The sequence below is a fragment of the Eublepharis macularius genome, chromosome 16 (assembly GCF_028583425.1).
Source record: "Eublepharis macularius isolate TG4126 chromosome 16, MPM_Emac_v1.0, whole genome shotgun sequence".
NCBI lineage: Eukaryota > Metazoa > Chordata > Lepidosauria > Squamata > Eublepharidae > Eublepharis > Eublepharis macularius.
The window spans coordinates 27687193-27712516 of NC_072805.1; the positions used below are offsets into that span (position 1 = coordinate 27687193).

General features: G+C 42.6%; 1 protein-coding gene across 1 annotated transcript in view; it reads right to left on the bottom strand.

The window, feature by feature from the left end:
- The window catches only part of CDH8 (cadherin 8), a 348996-nt gene that overhangs the window by 122716 nt on the left and 200956 nt on the right, over positions 1 to 25324 (bottom strand). The window contains exons 4-5 of the mRNA XM_055000337.1: positions 19613 to 19780; positions 792 to 979 (exon numbers count right to left, since the gene is read on the bottom strand). Coding sequence (XP_054856312.1) covers positions 792 to 979; positions 19613 to 19780 — 356 coding nt within the window. The remainder of the gene's footprint in view (positions 1 to 791; positions 980 to 19612; positions 19781 to 25324) is intronic.

Genomic DNA, 25324 nt, shown 5'->3' on the forward strand with positions numbered 1-25324 from the left:
GGATGATGTTGACTAGAAAGCTAAGTTTGGCAAAGATTTTAAGCACTGATTTTTTTTTTCTTCCAAGAGAAATAGTTTGAAAGTAGTTCTGTCAATATATCCTACTTTTTATCCTGGGCGAACAGCCTTTGCGGGGTTTGGGTACTACTTCAGGATTTTGAAGAACCTGTTTCAACTCGAGATAAGTACACAATGGGAAACAAAGCCTGCCTCTACGTTCAGTCCCCCAGCTGTATTTAGTTCTCAGGGCCAAGCTACACATGACGAATGACACTTGAACGTCAAGTGGATTGAGTGGAGGGCAAGGGAACAGGGAGAAATACACTTGCTGTTCAAGTGTCATTCGTCATGTGTAGCTTGGCCCTGGGTCACTGGAATTCTAAGCAGTTACTCCAGCCTAAATCCATTGATTTCAATGACTTAGACCGGAATAACCCTGCTTAGGATTTCACTGAACGACATCAAAACTAAAGATGAAACATTACGGTGACATGATAGCAGAAAATACAAGATCATGTGGATCCAATCAAAATAACAGGACATACACATGCTTACATGCACAACTTTACATTGTTCCTTAGCAGAGTTAAACCTTTTTATATTTCAATTTATTTATATTTCAATTTATAAGACTACTGACTACAACAGTATTGTTTCAGACGGCACTGTAGTTTGCAGCCAGACTATAGAATGGTTCCATCCATGGAAATTTCTTGCATAGAAGCATCAAGATACTTTATGGCCTAAGAGGAACAGAAAGTCCACAATCTTTCATGGTGTTGCTTTTTTACCTTTCTCAGTCTAAGAATGCCTTCCTGAGTCTGGGAGTCTGAGGTGATTTCAAATATATCCATTCCATCTCCTTCAATAATATCATAGAATGATTTAGCATTCTCGCCAATATCCAGGTCATTTGCTTTAATTCTTCCTATTGGTTCGCCAATAGAAATGTCTTCCAATACTGAGAAATGATACAAACCTAAGGGAGGGGGAGGAGGGAAAAACACACATAGACATCGATATTAAATCTGATTACAAATTCTTTTTTCTTCATTTCCCAAAGGAGGCTATCTGAGATGCACAAGTTATCACAGTCATCTGTTTACTGCTTTATTCACTCAGAAGTTGCTTAATGCGCTTATAGAATAACGCAGTCTAGAATGTTGTGGTTTGGGCTTGTATTATTAGTTTACCTGTATGGCTGTGTAGAAAACTTTACATAAAATATTAACCCCTTTTCAGCACAAAGAGGTGAATTTGCACTAACCTGTCTGGAACTTCTTGACATATCTTTGCTGTTATAGGCTTACAACCCACCCCTGTAAAGTTCTCTTATAAACACTGGATTCCCCCCCCCCTCCCTGGCTGAATCCACCCTGGCTTCTCTCCCCGAGCTGTTTTCCCTTCCTTCCACTAGTTCCTTGCCCACCCCTCGTGGTGGCTCCAATCTCACTTCTCTCCCCCCCCCCTCCTTTTATTCTTCTGGAAATAATTTTAGTTTGTTACAGTAATCCAATATGTGACATGAACTCCAGCTTGTTCTGGGTTTTTTTGTTTTCATTGTCTTATCATGTGAAGACATTGTTATTAATGTATGGTGGGGAAGAAGGGTTAGCTGTCAATTATTTTAAACTAATATTTCCCTCAGCAAATCAGCTTTGTGGAATACTAAATTATAGCTGTGACTAGCCTCACTGAGCATTTTTTTAAAAAAAAGTATGATGTAGGGGATTGGAGTATTATGAAATAAAAGGATTATATTTTGTCAGCCTTGATCATTTTGTATTCATACGACTGCAATTGGTTCTAAGCCATGGTATACAACTTATTCTAAAGGACATTGAATCAATTCTAACGTTTCCTACTGTAATGCTTCCAAATTTGTCCACAGATTTACAAAAATAGAGTTTTAATCACATGCACAGGGCTTTTTTTCTGGGAAAAGAGGTGGTGGAAATCAGGATGGCACAATGACGTCACTTTGGGTCAGCTGGAACAAGGGGGTTGTTTTTTAAAGTTTAAATCGCCCTTGGCAAAAATGGTCACATGGCCGGTGGCCCTGCCCCCTGATCTCCAGACAGAGGGGAGTTTAGATTGTCCTCCATGCCACTGCGCAGAGAGCAATCTAAACTCCCCTCTGTCTGGAGATCAGGGGGTGGGGCCACCGGCCATGTGACCATTTTCAAGAGGTGCTGGAACGCCATTCCACCTCATTCCTGCTGAAAAAAAGCCCTGCATATATGCAATCATTTTTGGGAGGGGGGTGGTCTGCTGCCCTCTGTTGTCTCTTCATTTCTCCTATAGCAAACTTTGAAGTGCATTTTGGGGTCCTCATCATGTGAAATGTCAGAGAGATTTCAAGGACAGCTAAAAGAGTTTTGTATAATAAGACAAGACCATTTCTCAAGGTTGTTTTGCACACCCTAATTCAAATCCCAGAAAGCCAGCTTTAACTAGTTTCAATTGGGTTTCTGACATAGTATTTTGCATTACATCTCAGGTTTCTCATTAGTCAGGGAAGGAATCAAAATTGCTCATTCTAATGACATCTCTTTCTGACTTTTAGTAATGATCTCGAAACCAGCAAAGCATGGGTAACCTCTTGCTCCTGAACGCATCTACAGACGGCCTAATTATGCATGCTTCTTGGTAATTTCACTTGTTTCAGCAATGGGTAAGAGGTGAAATTATCAGTTTCAGGACTACTTATCACTGAAACCAATCAGACAAAAACCATGCATACCTGATGAGTCAAATACTCTTAAATACCGGCACGGGGACCTGTTCATTCCATTTTTTTTTCTTTGGGGGCAAACATTTGTTAGTATTCTGATGTACTGTAATTGTGGTGACTATTTGCATAGATTACAGCTGGTTATGAACTGGCGGATGCTTGTAAAGTGCAGAAGAAGATCCATTTCAGGAAAGTGTGTTTAGCATGAGTGCCTTACACATATAAAAATGGATTCCATTATCTGGGAGCTGAGAGATGACTTACTAATCAATTATGTTTTGTTCGTGCCAAGATTAGAGTCTGCCCCAAGAAAGGAAGTTTGCTGGAAGAAATTAGCGTGCTCTCTCTCTCTCTCTCTCTCTCTCTCTCTCTCTCTCTCTCTCTCTCTCATGGGTTAGGGAAAAATTGGGATAGAGAATGTCCATTTCTGAATGTGGTATGCAGGAACATACAAGTGAACTACTTCTGCAGTGCAAAAGACAGGGCCAATTAGTAGCTAGGAGGAGATCAGTCTGCATCTGAAATCTGTAGGAAGCCGTCATGAGCTCAAGACTGAATCAATGGACACAACGTTCTGCTCTTTCTGCATTTTAGAAGATAGGTGGATATTGATCCCCTTCCGAAAAACTGCGGGGGATTTGACTTTTCGGAACATCTTCGTGGATCTTTAAGAAATGAGTACGTTGGTGTGCTGAGCTATGAACCAAGAAGACCCTGTTTTACATCTCACCTCTCCTATAAATTCATTAGACAAACAGCTTTCTGCTGTTTCTCAACTGCCCATGTGCAATGTGAGGGTAATAGTAATAAATCAATTTTATGCTTTGGCCACTTAGAAGAGCTATACAAATTCTAAGTGCTAGTTCATCTTAAGTCTGAATTCCTTCCATCTTAACTCGTCTCACATACACGAAGATTCCTAGCCACGAGAAACCTTATTGGCCATCTTGTTGAAGTCCCCAACCAATGCTGGATATGGAAAGCTAGATCGTTCTCAGGTTGGCTGCCCAGCCTCTGCTTCAAGGCTTCTACCAAGGGAACGCTCACCACTCCTCTAAGCAATTGGTTCCATTTGTGAACAGCTTCCTTAGGAAGTTCCGTTAGGAAACTTCTTCTAATATTCAATCTACTTTCCTGAAACTTAAGTCCATAAGATCTAGTATTGCACTCTGGAACAGAAGAGTCTTTGCCCTTTTCCACATGACCCAAGATGTCATCAGGCTACTCATCCTACCCTACTGGGCCCCAATTCCTCCCACTTCCTGTCAACAGGGTTGACTGCACTTTTGAAGCCAGTTGCCAATAAATCCAACATGCTTCACACCTGGTTAGAGGAGGAAGGAGACTGTAGCTGGACACAACTTTTTGGAAGGTCAGACAGGGCACGTACTCCATTTGCAAATCTCCTTGAACATAATTCACTCACTAGTGACTCAATCAAGGCCCTTCATATATGATGGCTCTAAACACAGTCTGTTTCTTGAAGCTCCCTTTCCCATTGCTTTCTACATTCAGTAGCACCAAGTTATTATGACTGGTGTTTCTCTCTCTGTTTATTGCACAAACATAACATAAATATTGGCCACAAAACAAAAGATTAGTTTAAGCTATACCTCATTTGTTGCTATGTGCTTTCAAGTGTGAAAGAAAAAATAAAATAAATATGTGGATCATTGATAAATCTTAAAACTGCCTAGAACAAAGTAAAAAAAAAAGTAGCTGAACTGTGTTTGTAATTAATACAATAATTCATATGTGATGCAGCTAAGATACAATTTAAAGCAGTTTTTTTTCCTCTGTGCCTTGAGAAGACAATCACATTCTGTTATCACATTCTGTTATCCATTTGTTCAAAAATAGGATGAATTTTTGTTTGTGTTTGTTTGGTTCCAGGAATCTAAGGCAACAACGCCGCACACAAACAAGATACAATCCTGTGCACATATATTAATCCAATACACTTCTGAATCACAGAAGTAATCCTGTGACCAGCTGAGAATGGGGAGGCCAGCCCTTTCCCTTTAGCATCATGGGGAGCCGTCACTGGACAAATCTATGAAGCAGAGATCACCAGGTATATGGAGAAGACTATCCAAGCCCAGCGCAGTCTCCATCTGCTGCTCTCCAAAATGTGACCTTGAATAAACAACATGAAGGCTCTTTTTATCATATGTGGTGGACTTGCGACAAAGCCAAGCAATACTGGTCTAAAATACACGCAGAGGTGTTGAAAATTATAAAAGGTAATTTACCGAAAAGCCCTGAATTATTTCTACTTGGACTTAAAAAGGAAAAAGTGAAATTAACAGATAGGACATTAATATGGTATATGACGGTGACAGCAAGATTATTATATGTGCAATATTGGAAGCAAGAGGAAACACCAGAGATTGAAGAATGGATACAAAAAATGTTACATATGGTGGAGATGGACAAATTAACTAGAAAGGTGAAAGAACAAAATGCAAATGGATTTTTAAAGGACTGGGAAAAACTTAAAGAATACTTGGAAAATGAATGGGATGTAAAAGGTCAATTATGGTCGATGGATAATTATCGATGTCTATAGGATAGGGAATTAGAAGGTAAAAAAAAAGAACTTTACCTTGAAGAATTAGAAAAATGAGAAGTACTAGAATAGAGAATATATTAAGATTTTAAAAGGTTTTAGTGCTGTGGGGGATCAAGGGTAAGGGGGGAAGAGGGTGGGAAATGTTGATTTGAGAAATGGAAGACAATTAATTTGTAGGAGTGGGAAATTAAATGGATGTTTTATGTAATTTGTAATACCTATTTTACTCTACCCAATAAAAATTTTAAAAAATAAAAAAAAATGTCACCTTGAAAACTGGGACTGATTTTTTCTCCAGTGAAACTTTGGGCCAAGCTACACATGACAAATGACACTTGAACGGCAAGTGGAGGGCAAGTGAACAGGGAGAAATACACTTGCCATTCAAGTGTCATTCGTCATGTGTAGCTTGGCCCTTTGTTAGCCCCAAGAGTCCTACGCGTGCCCCATGCAGGAAACAAACCAGCACCCAGCCCTAACCTACCATTTTACCTTGACCTTTAAGTCTCTTTCATTTCTATGATTATGCAGTTTTGGACTTCTCCTCCTTCAATGTTTAGGGGGGTGGGGCGTTAAAAGCTTTATTTTTGTCTGCAATAGAGTAGAAGATCATCAAGCACGTTTGCTATTTCTGCGTGTCTTGTACAACACCTTGAGATTTTTCTTCTCCGATATTAGGCCTCTGTTCAGAATTGGTCTCCTCAGAGGCTGCTATTAACAGAAAACCAAGTTGGAAATATGATCTCCTGACATCTGAGTTCGTTTGACTCTTTCAGAACAGCCCTCTAACAAAGCAATCCTAAGAAATGTTACTCCACTTAAAGACCGGAGTAACTCTGCTTAGCATTGCACTGGAAGTCCATTAAAATCAGTGGGCTTAGAAGGGTGTAACTCTGCTTTGAATTGCATTGGCAATTGTGCTTCCAAATTCTACAATTCTTGGTCCCCGTTTATGATGCTGGAGTAAAGTTTCGTGTAGGAACTCTCTCTCCTCTCTCTCTCTCTCTCTCTGCTTGACCGGTCATCAATCTCTGTAGTTTATCTATGGCCAGTGTTACAGGTATCCCCCAACTGTATTCCAGCTCCCTTGTGGTCTTTGTTCTGGACAAGGAGATGGAAGTAAGGAAGTAGCATTGAACTTTAGTGGGATTTACTTCTGGGTAAATGTATAGGAAGGGACGGTGGTACGGTATAGTCCAGTCTCGTCAGTAGAGATGGGCATGAACCAAAATTTGACACGAACCACACCGGTTTGTGGTTTGCAAACTGGCGGAGTGTCAGAGGCCATTTCTGATGAGCCACCACGAACTTTAGGCTGGTTCTTTTGTTTTGTTTTTTGGTTTGTCACTGCAGACAGCCTGGCGCAGATCAGTTTCCTAGGGAATGGGGAATGGGCTTTCTGCAGACCTTCTGCTGACCTGGAAGTGGCCTTCTGCTGACCCGGAAGTGATCTTCTGCTGCCCCGGAAGTGACCATTTGCCGACCCAGATGTGATTATTTGATGAACCAAATGAACTGGTTCGCGAATCAGGGCAGGTTCGTGAAAGTTCATGGTTCGTGAAATGCGATGAACCACGACCCGCACGGTTCTTTTTTTCCAGTTCGTGCCCATCTCTACTCATCAGATCTTGGAAGCTAAGTAGGGTCAGTACTTGGATGAGTGACCACCAAGGAAGACTCTGCAAAAGAAGGCAATGACAAATCACCTCTGCTCCTCGCATGCCTTGAAAGTCCCTTGTCCCTTGCTGTCTTACCATAAGTCAGTTGTGACTTGGCACATAAGCACACAAATGTACAGGAATCTGCTCTCTAAGTTTAATAGGACTAATTTCTTCATAAATCTTCTATTCAAAAGCTTAAACCACTCAGTTGAATAACCAAGTCAAAGTGGTGACGCCCCCACTCCACAACCTCTCAATGCACACTTATGTGGGCAGACGGAACTTCAGTTCGGATCAATGACCAGGAATGCAGAACTAGGAAGGCTAACTCATTTCATGTCGATCTTGGCTGCATTTGAAAGGCTGAATTTCTTTTGTTTTTTTCCACATTTTGGATGAAACTATAGTCCTTGTAATCATATTCACAACAATCAATAGAAAATATTGCTATTAACATTGGCATCTTTTGTGTCAGCTGTATATTTATAGCCTAAAATAGTATACAATACCAAAAAATGCATAATGAAAAATGGCGACTATGCTGACAGGGATCAAAATGGCCATTCTTACTACATATAAAATATGGGGAAAAATTAAACTATAGATATATGTGCAACCTACTAGTATGAACATTATTTCAGAATTAATTGATTAAAGAGTTAAGATCTTGTATACGTGGCAAACCCTCAAGCTTTGTATGACAAACAGCTATTCTTATAAATATAATCTTAGTAGTAAAGTGGGATAAAAACCACCATGTCTTATAAAGTGCCTCTAAAAATATTTCCAAGAGAACCCAGAAGTAGTGAAAGTTTGTTGTTCTTATTTTTAAGGCCCAGGAGGGCAGTTTTTGTTCAAAATCCAGCCATAAATACATATTTCTGTCTTGCCTGGAAAAAATATCCTGTATAACTCACAGAATGTTATCGAGGTTCATTATAATTTATTGCAAATGTCCCATGTATTGCATTTTATGAATTTTGATTCTCTTCTGGACCTGTATGTTTCCATTGCAACAATGCCTTTTTTAAAGCAAATACTCCATCAATGCTATTCTTGTATCAAATATCAAAGGAGGAGGAATAATAATATAAACTTCATACAGTTTTACTGCATGTCATTCTCTTGTATCACGGGTAGATTTGTGTGTGCATTTTCTTTTGTTTTGCCTGCTTTACTGCATGAATTACCTGGATTCTGTTTGTGTCAATAGTTGTTTCAACTCAAGAACAATATGTTAATTTAATTAAATAATTGAGTGAATGTTGCAGTTTAATCTGCAAAACAGATTAGGCTCCGTCACTTGCTAGCGCTAGAATTGTTGACATTTGCTAGCTTCAGCGTAAAGAAAGAATAACTGCTAGCATCAAAAGATATTTTACCTGTGCTTCTCCCAAGGAATTCAGAACATGGGTAGGAATCCAACCAAATTTTCTCCGGGGCGAATCCTGAGAGGCTATGAGAATTATATGGGTACAGTCCACAGCTCCAATTACACCTGAAAGTCCCATGTATGAGGTGAATCCATGCCAGGTTTGCCTCACATGTGGGATTTCCAAATGTCGTATCAACTGTGGACTGCACTTGCATGGTACTCAAGATAGCCCCATAAGGTGAGACGTGATGCCTGCCTATGCCCCTCCTTTCATCATAGCATGGATATCCTGTATGGCCCCATAGGGCCAGTAAGATGTCATGTCATAGCAGGGTGGAGGAAAGTATCTGGGCTGCTCCTAGTGGCCCAGATCTTTTGTTTATGGTGGAAGGCTGCCATGTAGCAGATATGGAAGCAGGGAGTACAGGAGAAGGAGCCATGGTTATCTGTGGCAGAGAGAACATCCATTACTCACACGCACACATCCTCCTTGCCTGCCTGTGCCTAGGGCCAGCTGCTACCCTCAAGGAGAAGCACCCATCAGGCAGACAGCCCCTGGCCTCTAGGCTTCCAGTACCTAGTAACAACAACAACATTTCATTTATATATCGTCCTTCAGGGCAACTTAATGCCACATTCAGAGCGGTTTACAAAGTGTGTTCTTATTATCCTCACGACAATCAACCTGTGAGGTGGGTCTGGGTGAGGGAGCCCTGAGAGAGCTGTGACTGACCCAAGGTCACCCAGCTGGCTTCAAGCAGAGGAGCGGGAGAATCAAACCTGGCTCTCCAGATTAGAGTCCTGCCACTCTTAACCACTATACCAAACTGGCTCCCTCTTGAGGCTGGATGCCAAAGTAACAGCCATAGTAATGGTGATGACAACAGCGTTATCACTGGACAGAGAACAAGGCCTGAAAGTGATGACCACTGAAGGTCTCAGAACTGACATCTGTTAAACTATATTATTTAGGTTTATATATTTTAAAAAATATATTTGTATGCCTCCTCTTCAGAGTCCTGCTCAAGGCAGTTTGCAATTAAAAATAATTGTTTTATTTTACTTCATTTATAACCCACCTTTCTCCTCCAAGGGGACCCAAAGTAGCTTACAGCCAGGGCTCATTTCGAGGGGGAACGCACCGGAACACAGTTCCGGCAGTTCTCCAAAGAGGTCTCATGTCAGGTGGCCCTACCCACCTGACTTTCGGCTGTTTTGGGCCCATTTTGATATGAATTGGGGCCGAAACGGCCCGGATCGGGGCCCTGGCCACTTTTGGCCATTTTGGCCCTTTTGCCATTTTGGGCCCAATTTTGGCCCTGAACAGCCAGGATGGTTCCAAAATAGCCAAGATAGGTGATGTCAGGGAGTGTGGCATATGCAGATCAGTTATGCCAATGACACACTTCCGGTGATGCCAAGGGGCGTGGCATATGCTAATGAGTTATGCTAATGAGTTATGCTAATGCATTCCTCCAGCTCTTTTTCTATGAAATGACCCCTGCTTACAGCACTCTCCTCTCCTCCATTTTCCCCCCACAACAACTCCACGAGGCTGTGTGTGTGTGACTGGTCCAAGATTAACCTGGCAAGCTTCCATGGCAGAGTGGGGAATTATTGAACCTAGATTACCCAGATCCTACTCTGTCACTCTACACGGTACTGAATTTCCTCAGTATAAAGGGAACAAACCATTAAAAAACACCCAAGCCATTAGACATAATCAGCATAAAAAAACAACCCATAAGCAGATGCAGACCACTAAAAAAACTGATAACCCCTAATAAAAGACTGGTACCTAAAAGAAAGTAAAGTAGGTGTCAGGTAAGCCTCAAGAGGGAGGGCATTTCAAAGGTGAAGTGCCACCATAGAAAATGCCCTGTCTCCAGTTACCACCAGCCTTACCTCTGAAAGCACAGAGAGCAGGGTTTGAGAGGCAACTTTTAACTGGTTAATCAATACCTAGTTGTGTTAATGTGGACATAAGAGGGCTTGTCTATGTGTTGCAACCGCTGTAGAGAGATCACCTCTGTGCAGAAACTGCTGTAGTTTCTTGCATGGGGGAGCAAGTGTGTGCATCAGAAAGTAATTTGTGAGCAATGGCTCACCAGACACATTTGTTGTTTTCTTCACAGAAAAAGGGAAAGGGGGAAAAAAGGAATAGCAGCAGGGCTTTTTTTCAGCTGGAATGTGGTGGAGCATAGTTCCAGAACCTCTTGAAAATGGTCACATGGCTGGTGGCCCCGCCCCCTGATCTCCGGACAGAGGGGAGTTTAGATTGCCTGCCGCACCACTCCAGCGGTGCGGAGGGCAAACTAAACTCCCCTCTGTCTGGAGATCAGGGGGCGGGGCCACCAGCCATGTGACCATTTTCTCCAAGGGCAACCCACTGAGTTCCACCACCTCTTTTCCCAGAAAAAAAGCCCTGAACAGCAGGATGTGCTAGATTGGCAAAATCTCCCCCTTATGTGGTGGACTGTTGCCTATCAAGAATTTACCACATAACTGCCACGTGCAACAATGTACATTGACCTCCATGTGGAAGTTATATTGTGTAGACAAGACTTCAAAAGAAACTTGCATGATGTCAAAACAACAAACTGCAGCCTGAGCTCTATAGATCAGTATAATAATATTCCTACTTGTTCATTGTCTTTAAAACCATGGTGCCACTAATTTTCTGTATTACTAAGAGCCTCTCTACTAAAATTGTCCACCAAAGCTATCAATTAGAACCAGACGAATGCCTGCTTCTCCACCGTTTCTCTCTTACTCTGCTGCTTCATGCAAGGGGATCAGAACACAGAAATATTAGCTTATCTTGTACTCTTGAATGAAACCTCTTTGACAAGAGTGTAGCAATCTGTGATGTAATTAGAAAAGCTTGAGAAGTGGAAAACAGTGGTCCTTCTCTACACTGCACATCTTCAAAGAAATGTCTCTCTGCATTATGGGAATATGGATCATCCGAGAGGTCTCTTCTATAGATTTTTGTATCATTAACGAGCATGTTGCCCTATACTGGATCTTGCTATTAAACAACCACGTGTAATGCAACCTGATGTAGAAACCCAACTCGGGAGTTTCATAAAATAATGAGAAGGGAAGGATATTCGTTTCAAACACATAGTTTGCAAGTGTGAAATCTGCCAAGTGTTTCCAGCTCCTCACACATGTGAGAGGGAGTTGCTCATCTAAGAAAGCTGTTTTGGCAAAGCACATCTGACTCATTGCTTTATATCTCATGTGGATTGTTTCTTACAATTAGCATAACCAGGTTGCACATTTGGGCACCACTCTTTCTTTGCCCAAATCCGAAGAGGATGGATGGGATCAGAACCATGGGATTACACCAAGAGAAACCTTTCCATGGTATCTGGCTCTTTGGTTTGGATGCAGCCTCAATGTGTTAAACTTATATTTCCACAATGGGAAGCTGAAAAGGGGGGGGGGGGCATTTATGGCATCCCTAAAGGACAGCATTTCTTTGTCCAAATCTATCCGAGTGTACCTACTGAGATCAAGTAGTAAAGACTGAGTCCAGTAGCACCTTTAAGACTAACCAACCTTACTGTAGCATAAGCTTTCGATGCATCTGGCGAAGAGAACTGTGGCTCTCATGGTTAGTCTTAAAGGTGCTACTGGACTCTTTACTATTTTGCTACTAGTACAGACTAACACAGCTAACTCCTCTGGATCTACTGAAATCAATGAGATTAAATGCGCCAAACACTGGGCTGGATTGTGACTGTTCAGTATAATCCTTGTGAAAATTTAAATGCCTCTCTTCCTCTCCCCTGGCAGCACTCTGAATGCTCCTTGCATATTTATTTTAGAGTTTGGCAACATTTAGTCAGAGCACATTCCTTGCCTTGCTGAAATGAAGGGCAATTGATAACACGTTTTTAACACATCACATTCCATGATTCCACATGCAATGGTCCATATCGTAAATCCTGGACTAGCAAAGGCAACGGTGTGAGTGCTATATGAACGAAGAATTCATAGAACAGATTCCATAGGATATTCAATGGACTTAGAAGGGTGAGACTCTGTAAGAATCCAGATCATTTATGACAATTGAGGGCCAAGCTACACATGACGAATGACACTTGAACGGCAAGTGTATTTCTCCCTGTTCACTTGCCCTCCACTCAATCCACTTGCCGTTCAAGTGTCATTCGTCATGTGTAGCTTGGCCCTCAGATCACAATACTGATCCATGTGGAACCCCATTGCTAGAACTGTCTAATTATTATACTACCTGCTTTCTGTGGTTTAACTGGTTTCAAAGCTGTGAGAGGGGCCATTCTTCTTATTCCAGGACTAATACATCAACTTGGAAGCTTTGGATGTGGAATTTTGTCCGAAGCTGTTGGGCTGTCCAAATTTATCATAGTATACAGTGTCAAGTTGCTCATCCTTATGTATGTTTTGTTAACCTTGTTGAAACACTCCAAAAAGTTTGAGACAGGGCTGCCCTTTGCATATCGTCAGTAAGGCTTGCTCTTCTATGTGCTTAATTTTTTATTTGTTTGTTTACTTCATTTATACTTCACCTTTCTTCCCAATGGGGACCCAAAGCAGCTTACCCCATTCTCCTCTGCTTCATTTTATCCTCCTAACAACCTTGTGAGGTAGGTTAGGCTGAGACCCTCTGACATAGGTGCCAGTGTCTTGGATAAAATAATCCACTTGGTATCAAAACTGAACAGGAATTTCTCTGGGTGCTCCCATGTGGGAGAAACCAACTTGCTGGAATGCTCCAAAGAGCACATTGATTGAAAGCTTATTGTTATCATCATCAAGCTGCTACTGAGTCCAGGTTAGGGCAACTGGAGTCATTCCCCAGTCCTAATAACTCAATTATCCCACCTAAAAAACCCTCTCCCACCTCCCAAGTTTAGTACCTTGCACTCTTGATCCAATCATGTTGTAAATCTCAATCTCGTCCTCTCCAAAGGTCTAAAAAAGATTATCTCAATCCTTTCTAACTCTGTAGGTGGTTTATACCTGAGCCTTCTCCTCCAACTTTGATGGTTGGTTTGCTTCTAGGAATTTTGCCCTTTTGCAGAATCAATGAATCCTTCACTTAGATCCTTAACTTTGGAGTTGATTTCAGTTTAGCTTCTTCCTCCATCACGAACTAGCTTCTCTTCTGCTTTGAATAGGGTTGCCAGGTCTCCCCCCCCCCCCGCCCCCGGGCACGAGTGGGGAGGCCAGGCACCTACCTTGTCTTCTTTGGTTGTGCATGCACAAAGCACATGTACACACTCCTGGCCGGTGTGATGATGTAACTTCTGGGAAGTGATGTCATTGTGCAGGCTGTGGGCTGCCCTAGGAGCATTCTCACACTCCCCAGGGGGTTGAATTGGACTGATTCAGCCCAGATCAGGCCCTTACAGAGCATGGGAGCACTGCTCCACTTTGCAGTGGCCCAATCTGGGTTGATTCAGGCCCAGTCGGAGCTAAATTGGGCCCAATTCAGGCTGATTCATTCCAGATCGGGCCGCTGCAGAGTGTGGGAGCCCTGGTGCACTCCGTAGCGGCCCGAGAACACTCCTGCGCTCTGCAGCAGCTCAATTCAACCCTGATTTGGGCCAAATTGGGCCCAGGAGCACACCCTGGGAGGTGTGTCCTCCCCCACCAGCCAGGTAAGCAGGGATGGGGGTTGGAGGGTGGGAGTGGGGGATCCCCCATCCCCAGTGGGGGACTGGCAACCCTAGCTCTGGATCCCAGCCCCTCAGATTGTTCCTTTCAGATAAGGCAATGTATATTTGTTTCTTTTTACCCTTTATTTCCCCTTAGGCTCCCCATTCACCCCCCACTAGGCAAACAAAGGATAGCCTTGCTAGAACTGTGTTACTGTGTTGTGGGGCTTCCCAACATTTTTGATCTTGTGGGCCTCTTTTGAATTTTGAGAGGGGGTGGTGAGTGCCAACCCAAAATGGCTTCCATGAAAGATGGAGCCAACCCCAAATAGGTCAATGCCATATGTGGATCCAAATACAATATCTCCCTCCTCAGTTTGCAAAAGAATCACAAAGCAACCACACTGAACACGTGAAGCTGCCTTATTCACAGTTTGGCCATTGGTCTGTTAAAGTCTATATTTTGGTTGGAAGCATGATCCAGCCACTGGGGGGACAGTAAGCCTGAAGAAGGTGGCACCAGTATTTCCCCTGAACCCTCCCCAACTGCTATCTGAGGGCCAAGCTACAAGTGACAAATGACGCTTGTATGGCAAGTGGATTGAGTGGAGGGCAAGTGAACAGGGAGAAATACACTTGCCGTTCAAGTGTCATTCGTCACTTGTAGCTTGGCCCTCAGTTTCCAATTAGCAGTCCTTTCACCTCTTTCTCATCCACAGGTGCAACTTCCACTGTTACTGTTTGAGCTATTTCATGACTGTTAGGGACTTTGGGAAGCCCCCTGTATGCCAGTTATGTAGATTACTTCATGCTTGTAAATTAATCCTTTCTGTACCCTTTCTGTTTAACATTCTTATTCCTACAGTTAGCAATAACAAAAGGCCTTGAAAAGCATAGCAAGCACTAAAAGTTAATTTTCATTACATACCAAAGGTTATAAATGTTATGTCCGCAACTTTTAGTCCCGGCCTTGGGCATGTTCTTTCTCAAATTATGTTATGAAACTGTTGGTGCCAGGCAGAAAGTTTTTATTACAGTGACCTTTCTAAATGCTAGTCATGACCTGTCAATCCATCACATTGAGGAAATCATGTAACATTGATTTGATTATTTGAAGAACTGACTGTTTGTTTATAGAATGGTATGAGATCCTCTGTCCTGTAAACAATATTGTCTTGTATTGCCGGAAAAGTATAAATGTAGATGCTGACAACTTATTTTTATGCACTCATGTGTAAGAAGGTTTCCTTCTTTGATCGAGTGACCAGCTTATTGGATCAAGGGAACTCTGTTGACATGATTTATCTGGATTTCAGTAAAGCTTTTGATAAGGTCCCCCATGACATTCTGATGGGCAAACTGGAAGACTGTGGACTGGACTATAGAACAGTTTGGTGGATAGGGAACTGGTTAGAGGACTGCACTCAAAGAGTGGTGGTCAATGGCGTTTCATCAGATTGGAGGGAGGTGTCCAGTGGGGTGCCACAGGGCTTGGTTTTGGGCCTAGTACTTTTCAATACTTTTCAGTCTGGATGAAGGAGTGGAAGGGCTGCTCAATAAATTTGCTGATGATACCAAATTGGGAGGAGTAGCAAACACCCAAGAAGATAGAATTAAAATTCAACAAGACCTGAATACTCTGGAGAAGTGGGCAGCTGTGAATAGTATGCAATTCAACAAAGACAAGCGCACAGAATTACATCTGGGCCACAAAAATGGAAAGCACAAATACTGGATGGGGGATACACTTCTGGGCAGTAGTATATGTGAAAGAGATCTTGGGGTAAGAGTGGACTGTAAACTAAATATGAGCAGTCAGTGTGATGCGGTGGCAAAAAAGGCCAATTCAGTCCTGGGTTGTATCAAAGGGGCCATAGCATTGAAACCGCAGGAGGTCATAGTCCCTCTCTATACTGCCTTGGTCAGGCCACACCTGGAGTATTGTGTGCAGTTCTGGAGGCCTCGCTTCAAAAAGGATGTGGACAAAATTGAGAGGGTGCAGAGGAGAGCAACAAGGATGATCAGGGGTCTGGAGACTGAGCCCTACGAGGAAAGGCTGAGGGCCTTGGGAATGTTTAGTTGGGAGAAGAGGAGATTGAGGGGGGACATGATTGCTCTCTCTAAGTATTTGAAAGGCTGTCATTTGGAGGAACGCAAGAAGCTGTTCCATTTAGCAGCTGAGGATAGGACTTGAAGCAACTGGCTTAAATTACATGCCCAAAGGTACCGGCTGGATATTAGGAAAAACTTTTTCACCGTCAGAGTAGTTCAAAAGAGGAATCAGCTGCCTAGGGAGGTTGTGAGCTCCACTGGCAGTTTTCAAGAATAGGCTGGATGAATATTTGTCAGGGATGCTTTAGGCTGATCCTGCACTGGGCAGGGGGTTGGACTAGATGGTCTGTATGGCCCCTTCCAACTCTATGATTCTATGATAAGGCTGGCACCAAGTTTATTTCTCTAAATAAACTTTATTCTTTTATGATCACCTTAGTTTGTTGCCTTGGAAAGTTTCACAGACCTCAGAAGGGGGAAATCTAAATTGGCTGATTAGTTCTCCCCCCTCAATGACTCTTGCCCCCCACCCAAGCTGTCGCTTCCCATCGCTGCTCACCTGGCTGGGGGTGGGGTGGGAAATGGGTTACTTATCAGCTGCCAGGAGTACTTATTGGCAACCTAATGATGTCATCAATAATGTACTCATGCAGTGACACCTTCCAACTAGAAGTGATGTCAGAACATTGCCTGAAGAAGCCCTGGTATTTTGGCAAAACCCAGAGTTTTTGGTTAAATACCAGAACAGTTCTGGCAGTCCAGCAATGCAAGAACGCCACTTCCAGAAGATGTGTCAGGGCATCGATGATAGGCTCATTACATCATAGGCAAACACACCTGGCAGCCAGTAAGTCCCATCTCCCACCCCCATTGCCCCACCCACCCACCCATTTGCCAGGAGATATCTGGCAGCATTGATACTGATTTTGAAACAGAAATAAATACAAGATGGTGTGAAAGTTACATTTCTTGGACAAAAATGTGACAATGTGGCATTCCTGGCTGCCGCACAGTGGCTTGAGCTGGGGACCGTATTTTGCCACCTCGGAAGGAGAAGCAGGCAGAGGCATCTCCCAGGCATATGGCGATATGGCTGGGGGGCGGAGACAGAGCCTTCAGAAGGTGGCTCCACCCTCCCTGCTGGCAGTGGCTCTGCATGCTTGGCCCACCCACCTCACCCTGTAGTAGTGCAGAATTAGCAGGCTGCTGTTCCCAAAGCCAGGTAGGAATTTTTTCTCCTCTCCCCATATTGGCAAAGTGAGAGAGGTGTTTTTTTCGCCTACCTTGCACTGCAGGCAGAGGTTTGAGGTAATTGGCAATGGTGGTGCATTGTTTTAAGTCACTGGCAGGAGACAGTTTGGGGATAGGGAGTGGGCCGGTGAGCACCCCTTGGCAATTCCCCTTTGGTGGGGAAATGGGGTCTACCAGGAGCGGATGGTATGCTTGTGACGGCTACCACCACCTGGAGACTGCCTGCAGTGAACCCCATGTGCAAGTCCTTCCCTAATGCTGTATGGTTGAGGCTTTAGGAGCTTTAAGGGGAGAACCATTTTGCCTGACTGGCTGGGGAAAGGCCATTACATGGATGGCTCCTACCCGGGGCTGTGGGGCTCACCCAGACAGGTCAAGGTGGTGGTCCAGGGGTGACCCCGTGGCTTGACCTGTACTACTAGTTTGCCCTTGCCGTATTTAATGGCTGATGTTATATTAATAAAGTGGCTCTTTAGTTCCAAATCCTGTGTCTGCCTCTTCATTCCAACTGGGGTGGCAATAAAAGATTGACACATTTCTCCAATCTGGAAGTCCCTCCCTTTCCATGCAACATTTTAATCTTCATGTCTCAACAATGCGCTAAGAAAACAGGAAGATCAGCCCACATAGTGGATGGTTACTTTGAAAAATTCTATTAGAATACACCTATTTCAAATAAAATCAATCCTAATTATAATTCCCTCCCCCTCTTCCCCTTTGAAGCAAACTACAAAGCACTGCAGGAAAAGCTCAGCAGGATGCCAAATCATTTTAACCTAACCCAGCAAGACATACACTGGAACCATAGAAGTGAATATGGATTTTGAATTAAAGATCAACAATTAACCAGACCCAGTCATATTCACTTTTATTTTCTCCTCTCATCTCCAATTAGTCACTGCTTTATTTCTTTTATCAACTACACATGTCTTTTTAGAGGTTGTGTCACCCATCTGCTCTCAGTGTATAACAATAATGAAAAGCAGCACTGAAAATGCTGGGAAGAACAATGGTACAAACAAAGAATGGGAAGGGGAGAATGCTTGTCAGGATGAGGGGGGAGAAGGAGAGGAAAGCTTACATGTATTGCAGTAAAAATATATAGTCTCTCCCCTACAGCTCCTGTCTGGTGATCGAATTAGTTTTATGCATAGGTTCACTGAGAGAGAGAGATACATGAACATTTGCATTGTGTCTATGTTTGTTTACTAGCTCAGTATTGTCTACTCTGACTAGCAGTGGCTCCCTGGGACCTGGGGAAGGGATGGTCTTCCCCCACATCTGCTTTCTCATAGTCTCTCTATATCAGATGCTTGGGTGTGGGTCCGTCAAGTGTCAAGAGACACAATGTTAGCCAGGAAGTTTAGTTTTGAAAGACAGAGCTGGCGGAGATCACTCCCGAGGGGATGGATTTTCTCACAGCCCTCCACCATCTCTAGCATGCCAGACTGTCTCCCCTTCTGGAGTTTTTACCCTGCCACCCTCGCTGCTTAAAACTTTGAATTAACCAAGCCTCAGCAGAACATAGGCTCTGGAAGGGTAGATCCCAGAGGTGGCAGAGGGCTGTGAAAGAATCTGTCTCCTCCAGAGTGATCACTGACAGCTCTGTCATTCAAAACTAGATTTCCCAGCTAACATTGTGTATCTCAACATGTGAAGAACACGTGTCAAAAGTATCGTGTAGAGAGACTCTCAGATCCTTTATCTAAAGAGGTCAAGGACTGACCTTCTGAATGCTAAGCAAAGGACATTCTCTCCTACTGAACCACAACCCACCCCCTAGTCAATGAAGATGAAACTAATGAATGAAGCTGTCTTATACCAGTGATCCACATCACAGCACCTGTGAGTAAAACAACCGAATGTGTGTTCGGGAGGAAGGTTGTTACATAATCTGGAAGGAGCAGTAGTAAATGGCAATGGACAGAGAAGGGCAAATGGCTTCAGAAAGAAAAAGGATCATAACAGAAGGGATGAGCACTTTACTGGAGAAAGCACAGTGGCAGCTGATAGCCCGTGAACAATTCTGAAGGTGTCAGGGGAAAACAAAGAAAGAAGCAGGAAGTATATTGTAAGAACCTGAGCAACAGAAAGACTAAGAACTTGAATTGTATGCTTAAAATTGCAGGAGGTCAGTGAAAACATATAAGTAGTCAAAACCACAGTGTCACAAACATGATTCCGGTATATCAAATGATGAAACTGTTTTGCTGTTTCTGAAAACAACACACGTGGTCTCTGTGAAAGGAGAAACTCAACAAGAAGCCTCGCTGCAGCCAAAGTGCGACCTGAATGGAATATAGAAGAGGCACTTACTCTGTGCAAACTTGGGAGGATTGTCATTGACGTCAGTAAGGGTAATTGTCACAGTCGTAGTCCCAGAGAGGCCGCCCATATGCCCGCCCATATCTTTTGCTTGGATTACAACGAAGTATTCCTCTTTGGCTTCTCGGTCCATGTTTGAAAGGGCAGTTTTAATAATTGCTGGAAGAAAAGAAAGAAAACACAAACCACGGGGATGAAATTAAATCAATGTAATCAAGGGACTCACATGAGGAATTCTGCACATAGGAGATAAATAATTTGGAAATTTCACAAGCTGCCCTTATACTGAGCCAGACCATCGGTCTATCAAGGTTAGTATTCTCTATTCAGACTGGCAGTGGCTCATGAAAGTCTCAGTTATTGGTCTTCTGCATTACCTACTACCTGAACCTTTAGAGATACTGGGGATTGAAACTGGGACCTTCTGCATGAAAGGCGGGTGATTTACCACTGAGAAGCAGCTCCCCCCCCCCACATCAGAATCCCCTTTTGTGAAACTTTCAGTCTTTGACAAATATTGTTCCCCACTTCCTTTCACTTTTAACCGACTCTTAACTAGACATAGGCAGAAACAGAAAAAAAACCCCAACATGCTGTTCGTTTTTCGTTGCCATCCATGAACAACGAACATTGACGAATGTGACCTGTTCATGAACATGTTCATTGTTCGTTGTTCGTGGGGGCCAGCAGGCTCTCCTCCAGCCATCAAGGTCCCTACTGCACCACTCCCAGAAACCCTACCTGAGCAGGCAGCAGGAAAGGTACCAGTAATAAATAATAGCTTGGCCCAGAGTCTGGCAGCAGCCCTGGAACTTGAAGAGGTAGATCCCTATCCCACCACACAAAAAGAAAATTCAAGCTCCAATATACTCTCCCTGTCTCTCTCTCTCTCAAAATGCCAACAGCAACTGTCTCTCCCTCACTGTCTGCAAAACCAGAGCTGGGAGCCCCCCTCCCCCCTGCTCTTTGCTTCCTTGTAACAAATTTGGAACACCTCACTCGAAAGGAAAATCTGCTTATCAAGCTAAATTGGGCTTAGATTGGGGTTTCCAGGGCAACATCAGGAGTTCAGACAGAGTTCATGCAGTCCCTGCCTCCGGTTGCCAAGGGAATTGATTGCAGGTGCCAGATTGTCTGGCTTGACGAACAACAACGAACAGCAACGATGGGTAGGATTATGCACAATCCGTTTTTGGGGACTTGCATATGGTATTCCCTTTATTTGAATATGATGAAATGTGGAAACCAGTTTTAGATGTTTTAAATGCCAAAGATGTAATCCCCTGAATGTACCAAAGTTTAACTGCCTGTTTATTGTAATTCATGGGTTTTTAACAATTTGCCAAAAGTTGTTTTGATCATTTCTTTTATGGTTTAATTTTAATTCTTTTCTTGTTTGTATTTTATGGTTTTATCGTTTCTTGTATTAAATCTTTAATTTAAAAAATGCATTTCACATCCAGCCTCACTGGACTCTTCGCTGGCAGCCTTTTCCATGTTTGGCAACTCCGGCACCAGCCATTCTTTGCTCTTCTTTGGTCTTCTGTAGGCTCCAAGCAGTAAAACAGCATGTTTAGGATGGAAAAGAAGATTGACAGAAGGACTGATGCTGTGGATTCTTTACCATCAGCCAATCCCTGGGTCCACCTGCTGCTCCTTCTGTCTGTTCCCTCTGGAGGGTAGAACCTCAACTGCGTCACCAGCTGCCATGAACCAGAAGAATGTGAGAATGTGCAGATCATTGGAAGTGATGATATGAGTGCTGGCATCTTGATTGTCAACCAGCCCCTGGGTCCACCTGCAGCTCCTTCTGCCTTTTCCATCTGGAAAGAAAGTCCTGGAGCTTGGAGCATATCATCTACTGCCAAGTACCCAAGGAGACTTCACAAACACCCTCACATTCCTAACATCTAATGTTGTTTCTGATTATTGGGTTTTAATTATGGGAAGCCACTCGGGAAGCTAATCTTGGCTAGAAAGTGGGGTATAAAGAAACAAAATAAATACAGCAAAATAAATACACCAGTATTCCTGGTGGAATACTGCTTCCCATATAGTCATTTCTTTCTGCTCAAGTCCTACCACCACTGAGAGAATTCAGACCTAAGGATGACTCTAAATGGGAAAAGTCTGCCCTGTTCTTTGTCATGTCTGCACCACATCCATGCCATTATTTTAAGCTGAGCTACATAACAAGGAGCCATTTCTGTTGCTGTGAACCATTATTAATTCTGTACCTTGATGTCATATTGCCAATGCCATAAATTCCCTTGCTTTCACAGGCCTACTGAAGCAGCAGGTGCCTTATCTAACAGCTTGGAGGCTCCCAGAGCTTTTGATCTTGTAAAATGCTAGTTCCCATGAATCACTGTGTTTCAACTTTAATCTTATGCCTTCCTAGTGTCTAGACTTGATATGGTAAATATGCGAGGACTCGAAACTGTTGCATGCTAAAAGTTATGTTTTACTATTGGGAGGGGGGATGAGTAATTGTGCTCCTTCTATAAGAGAAAGTGTTTTCACACATTTAGATATTCCAGTCAACTTGCTTGTTTGCTTGCTTTACTTCTGACCAATCCTATGGGCATATCTGTGGATCTGATGAGCTTCCTGAGTAAAGCCTTTGCAACCAAGATTGTGGATTTCTTCCTGTGAGGGTACAGGGGTCTATCTGCCATAGTCTGTTATCCATAGACTGATATTCTTCAGTGAACTGTCCAAAGGAGGGGCCATAATTTTGCCATTTTCATTTCCCCCTATTTTCCCCTTGTGCCCACAAAAATAACAAATTCAGGAAATGATTCTTCTTTAAAATCCCACAGGTATGTACTTTTTGTGGCCCTGAGACTCAGGGCTCCGTAGAGAAGTACATCATTGTACTGTATAACAGAAACAAGAACAACAAAAAAATAATAGAAAGCCCTTCAAAATCACCCTTTGTGTGCCCCAAATCTTATGTTTTAGGGTTTTAAAAATCAGTAAAGAAGAGATAGTTTTAAAGGGGCTTCTGCTATTCTGTTAATTTTATGTTGTAATGTATAAACTCCTAAATTCTAAAGGTTGCAGAAGTGCACACCCATGGAGGGGTAATATTTCCCCTTTATCTGTTGTCTCCACAGACACCAAAGAAATGGGGAAGAACATTCTCTTTTAAAAATCAGATTAATGGTTTAATGAGATTCTTCCCCTCTCTCCATGGTTCCCCAACTTGTAATAAGATAATTCAGCTCATAATGATTCCATCATGATAAAAATAGATAAAAGGACCATTTTTACATGCTCCCTTCTTTTTTGACAGTCAGCTCTACAGGTTGCGGTTCCCTATGGATAAAAGAAAGCATTGGAAGTTTATGGTATGTTCATAATATCTGTTCATTTACGAACCCAGTAGCAGAACCTACTGGAAGAAAGCAGTTCCTCAATAGGTAATCTGGTATTTGAATGCTAAAAAGCTACCCTAAAGGTACTGCAGTTTCGGGAAAGATGGAAGCTGCATTTTTGTGAACAGTTTTGGTTATCTGGGAATATTTATTCTTGGTTTTGTTGATGCATTTGTACTGTCCATGCATGTCACACTGACTTTATTCACATTTTTTAAAAAAAATCTTTGTCTCAGTTCTTGATCTATTGATCCTCAGGTGGTTTACAGCTACAAATAATCTACAATTACTGTAGATGAAAGCAATACAATTAAGATGGGTTCATATGGAGTGTGGCTTCTGACTTGTTTCTTAATCACAATCACAATCACTGAGCTTATATGCCGCCGCTTATATACCGCTCTTGTAGACAGATTAGTGCCTCATCCAGAGCGGTGAACAAGTCAATGTTATTATTATCCCCACAATAAAGCTGGGGAGCTGGGGCTGAGAGGAGGGGCTTACCCAAGGCCACCTACTGAGCTCATGGTAGTAGTGGGATTTGAACCAGTAGAGTGCTGATTTGCAGCCGAACCACTTAACCACTGTGCTACAGCTTCACTCTTCCTAACAGTGTCCCCCTTCTCTGGTAAAGACAGATGACAGAGGAGGTAGATATGATGCTAAAGCCCATTCCCAGAACTCTGATATTAATTTCATCTCTCTACAGAGCCTAAGAAGATCGCTCTTCAGAGAGTTTGTTAATAATTCACACAGCCTTTGCGGAGGCAAAGAGGAAATTAACAGACCCTCTGAGGAGCGATCTTTGCCGGAGGTGAAATTCAAACTACGCTTCTCAGCTAACATCGCATGTCCCTTCACGTGAGCTTTCTCATGTAATTCATCTTGTGTGGTTTAGCTGTCAGTCTCCTAGTGGTGAAAAGAGAAGCTGAGGTGGGGACGTGTTATTTTAAATCCTTTCCAAACTCTCTGATATTTCTCTTTCAACTCTTGTAGCTATAATGTGTTATATTTACAATGTACATTATTTATATGGATGTGATGTATTTAACCTCAGCTGGCATGAGATGTAAGGAAAGTGAATAGGGAATGAAAAAAAGCCAGCATGGTACATTGGTCAACAGGTTGTACTAGTATCTGAGAGTGTAAGATCTGAATCTTTTCTCTCCCCTGGAAGCTTGTGAGGTCACCTTGAATCCTGCATTTTTTCAAGCTAACATTTGTCACAGGACAGTTATAAGAAGGATAAAATGGAGGAGAGGACAATGGGTTCCAGTTGTGGAGAAAACAGGGCATAAATATCTAAATAAATAAATGTAAGAAAGTGAAGGATCATGGGTTTGATTCACATAAGACTAAAGTGAAACAGAACTAAGTATGTTTAGGTTGAAACAGTAGAATTGAGAAATTCAATATTACCCCCACTTCGAGTTTAACCAACTCCAAGAGGGTACACTCATCTCTCTTGAGCTGTCTGCATCCAACTCAAAATGCAAACTGCCTCTCTGCTATTTCCATAAAATCTGACAGGTGTCACTTCTCACAGGCAAGAGAGGGAGATTTCCAACCATCAAGGAATTTTTTCAAAAAAAAAAATTAAACCCCTGACAACCTTCAGGTTACCAGGCGATGGGCCCATTCCCAGTAATCAGGACAGCCCAACTCAGTCATGATATGACAGTGTATCGAGAAGGGAGAATTCTCTTATTCCTATTTACAATTCTGTTTTTTTTTAAATCAAATCATTTGTGAAAAGAGAACAGAAAGTTCAAGTTACTGAATCATCTTAGTAATAAGTGAAGCGTTAACAGTGTCAAGGGAAATCCAATCCACCAGTACACTGGGCTTTTAAAATCACAATGCCTGGGGGTTTCTAGCTCAGGCAAAGAGTGTGTGTGTGTGTGGGGGGGAGTTGTTTTTATCCATGAGCTTATCCTCACGGAGCTCCCTGCTGGAGGACTCTGCTTGCGTGGAAGCGCTGACACTGACACACTAATAGCCACATATTCATTTTTAAGCTGGTAATTATATAACATGGCATAATAAAAAGGTTCATGGGTGAGATCATGTAACTCTGTGATCATTAGGTTTAGCAACCCATTTATTCCTACATGCGCAAAGCTCTTCGGAGTCCAATAGATGAGAATATTTTCTTTCATAAAAAAAGGTGCTGAAAAGTCTGGAGCCAAAGCAAGACAGAAGTTTGGCACAGACATGTTAACTTCAAAATGCTTTTCCTGTACACGACCAAGTAAAGGGAAAGGGCGTGTTGTGAGTTTGAGGAATTATACAGAAACCGAGGCATCATTTTTTAAAGGAATAT